General features: G+C 48.0%; 1 protein-coding gene across 1 annotated transcript; it reads left to right on the forward strand.

The window, feature by feature from the left end:
* Positions 1-1,725: 1,725 nt before the first annotated feature.
* On the forward strand, positions 1,726-2,647 carry GIQ15_01781 (uncharacterized protein; the record flags this gene model as incomplete). The annotated part of the gene is made up of 3 exons (XM_033549198.1): positions 1,726-1,850; positions 1,917-2,072; positions 2,131-2,647. The coding sequence occupies 3 exons, from the start codon at positions 1,726-1,728 to the stop codon at positions 2,645-2,647; spliced, it is 798 nt and encodes a 265-aa protein (XP_033410149.1).

The following is a 2,647-nucleotide window of genomic DNA, read 5'->3' on the forward strand; positions in this document are numbered from 1 at the left end:
TGTACCGTGTAGCGACTTTGGGTATATTCACAATACTAGTAAAGAGAAATTGAAATATGAAAAGATAAAATCGCTACGGGCCTTCATCTTTCGACCACGTCATGTACCATGTACGTACACATTTTGATAAAAGGGGCCTAAACGAGAACGAAGCCGAGAAGCTATTCTATCCATATTACTAAGCACGCATGTCTATTGGTGTATTTTATCCGAAGCAAATTCTCCAGATTCCCAACTTCTTTTCACAGTTAGCTCGCCGTCGGGTTTCATCAGAGCTAATACCCTGTTATCCATAATAATACAGGGTGAGCCTATCATCGGTTGGCCCATCATCTCGAAGCCAAGATTGAAGCCGGAGTTATATATTTGCTCGGAGTTCGGATGATATGGCCCCTGAGGTGGCGTGGTATCGGACTCGGGTCGTCCTAACCATGTTATGACGTGAAGAACGACTGTTCCATATATCCACTGGCCTCGGGGAGTGTTGACTACCGATTGCGAACTATGGATGATATCCAGCCTCATCTTGGTCGGACGTTCCGGTTTTTTCGTTAAGTCTTCCACTCTCGGGTTACTGGTAATTCACCCAGAACTAGGCCCTACCTCTCATGATCACCTGGAGGGCTACTCCGTACGGCTTGCTTCTAAACGCCGTTATCCTGAATATCATTTGTTGTCAGCATTTAGGAATGTTTATTAAATATAAATTTTTATAGAGTTTTCGGGTTGTACAAGGACGGAGCTTGGTCCAATAACTATATAGCCATAAGCTATCAGTAGAACAGATTATACACGACTGCTGAAGGCGCGGGCTATGATGTAGGGTCACACTATACGCCTAGGCACCCAGGCGGTAACCAAACATAAGTATTCGCCAAGAGGACTGCTGACTGTCATACAAAGCGCCATCGGGATGCCGTTGGAGGCAACATATCTCCCCCTGGAGGAATAGGCGGACGTCGATGCTGTAGCCCCCGGCCGTTCCATGTAGTAGACGGGATATCTATCGAATGACTCAACTTCTGCGTAACCAACCACGTATGACCTGTAGCGAGAGTCGAGTCACTGGAAGCCTCGTCCTGGTTGTCTATAAAATGTACACGAAGAGTGTATCTCGAATAAGCTCCCGGACCATTAACCAAGAATGAGGCAAAGCCTCAGGCACATCTTGCGTATTATCCTAACTCACATCACCAGTAAGATGCGTAAGACGACCTAAGATGCGTTATGCGTATGCGTAAGCTGCTGCGTATATGTAGATGATATGTGAAGTCTGCAGCCTTGCCGCCTCGTCTGGGGTATCACATGACCCCTCAGCGCATATCAACTTCTTCCACACACTTCGGACTTTGTCTTCCTTTCCTCTCACCACGCTTCGCAGGACCAGTCAAGAAACACGCATCGAGACAGCACCCGTGTGTCATCTCATGCGCAAAGGCCTATTCAAGGATTCCATTCTTTGCTGAAGTCCTCATAATCTCCTGTACAGGGATTTGGATACGGCAGAGAACGTGGTTCTTGGAAACAGCTTTCCAAGGCTCCCATGCGACGACGTGCGTGATATTGCAAAGCGTCAAACTTCCCTTTCTGTTTCATTAAACCATACTACGCTCATTATATATATATGTTCTTCGGCCGCTCGTTTTTGAACGCTCTCTTCTTTTTGCGGGTGTCCTTGTTTAACCTTGGATAACTCCGATTCCTCGGTTGGTCCTACTGACAATCATGTTTAAACGTTCTTTTTCATCGAAAGACCGGGCGGGCAAGTCAGTTAGACCGGCGAAGAAGACATATCGCGAGAATTTGAGAGCCAAATTGCAGGAGAGTTTGGATAGTCCGCCGATTGGGAGGTTGGTACCCCTACTATATTGCACCTCAAATGTCTGCGCATTCCTTTAATGATATCTGATGTCTAGCACCCTCACGAGTCCTATCATCACCCTGGTGGTAGGCAGTGACAATCGCCTCTTTGCCGCCCATGAAGACGTCCTTTCTATTTCGCCTTTCTTTTCTGCTGCCGTAAGAGAGCAATCTCTTGATGGCAATGCGAAACAGATTGCCCTGCCTGAAGAGTGGGTGCTCCGCGTCTACCACTCCAAGATGTATAGACATCTAATATCTTGTTAATAGAGAACCCGAGATACTATCCTGCGTCCTCGAATTCCTGTATAAGGGTGACTACTACCCACGCTTGATGCACAACAAGCGTCGCAACTCCTGGCAACTCGAGGATGCGCAGGATCTTTCTAAAACCGGTGGCCGCGGGTCCAGCGAAGCCACAATGTTTCATCCTGGTGTCAACGACTACCTCCTCCGGGATACCGTCATCTACTGTGCCGCTGAGAAGTACGGCTTGGATGAGCTGAAGCGCCTTGCTCTTCGCAAGCAGGGCCTTCAAGCTGGAATCCCTGTCGATGTAATCCTTCGATCGGCCCGGTATACATACGACCACACACCAGACTCTGAGTCGCGACTCCGCGCTCACTTTCTAGCTCTGATAATCCGAAGTCGCAAGACTTTCAAGCGGAGTGGAACCATGCAGATGGAGATGGAGAGCGGCGGCAAATTGTTTTTCGATCTTTTCGTGGCAATGTGCAACCATATTGACGATGTCGTCGAGATCAGGTACGCCTTCCAACTTTCCTGA

This window comes from Arthroderma uncinatum (genome assembly GCF_011692745.1).
Source record: "Arthroderma uncinatum strain CBS 119779 chromosome Unknown scaffold1, whole genome shotgun sequence".
NCBI classification, from domain to species: Eukaryota; Fungi; Ascomycota; class Eurotiomycetes; order Onygenales; family Arthrodermataceae; genus Arthroderma; species Arthroderma uncinatum.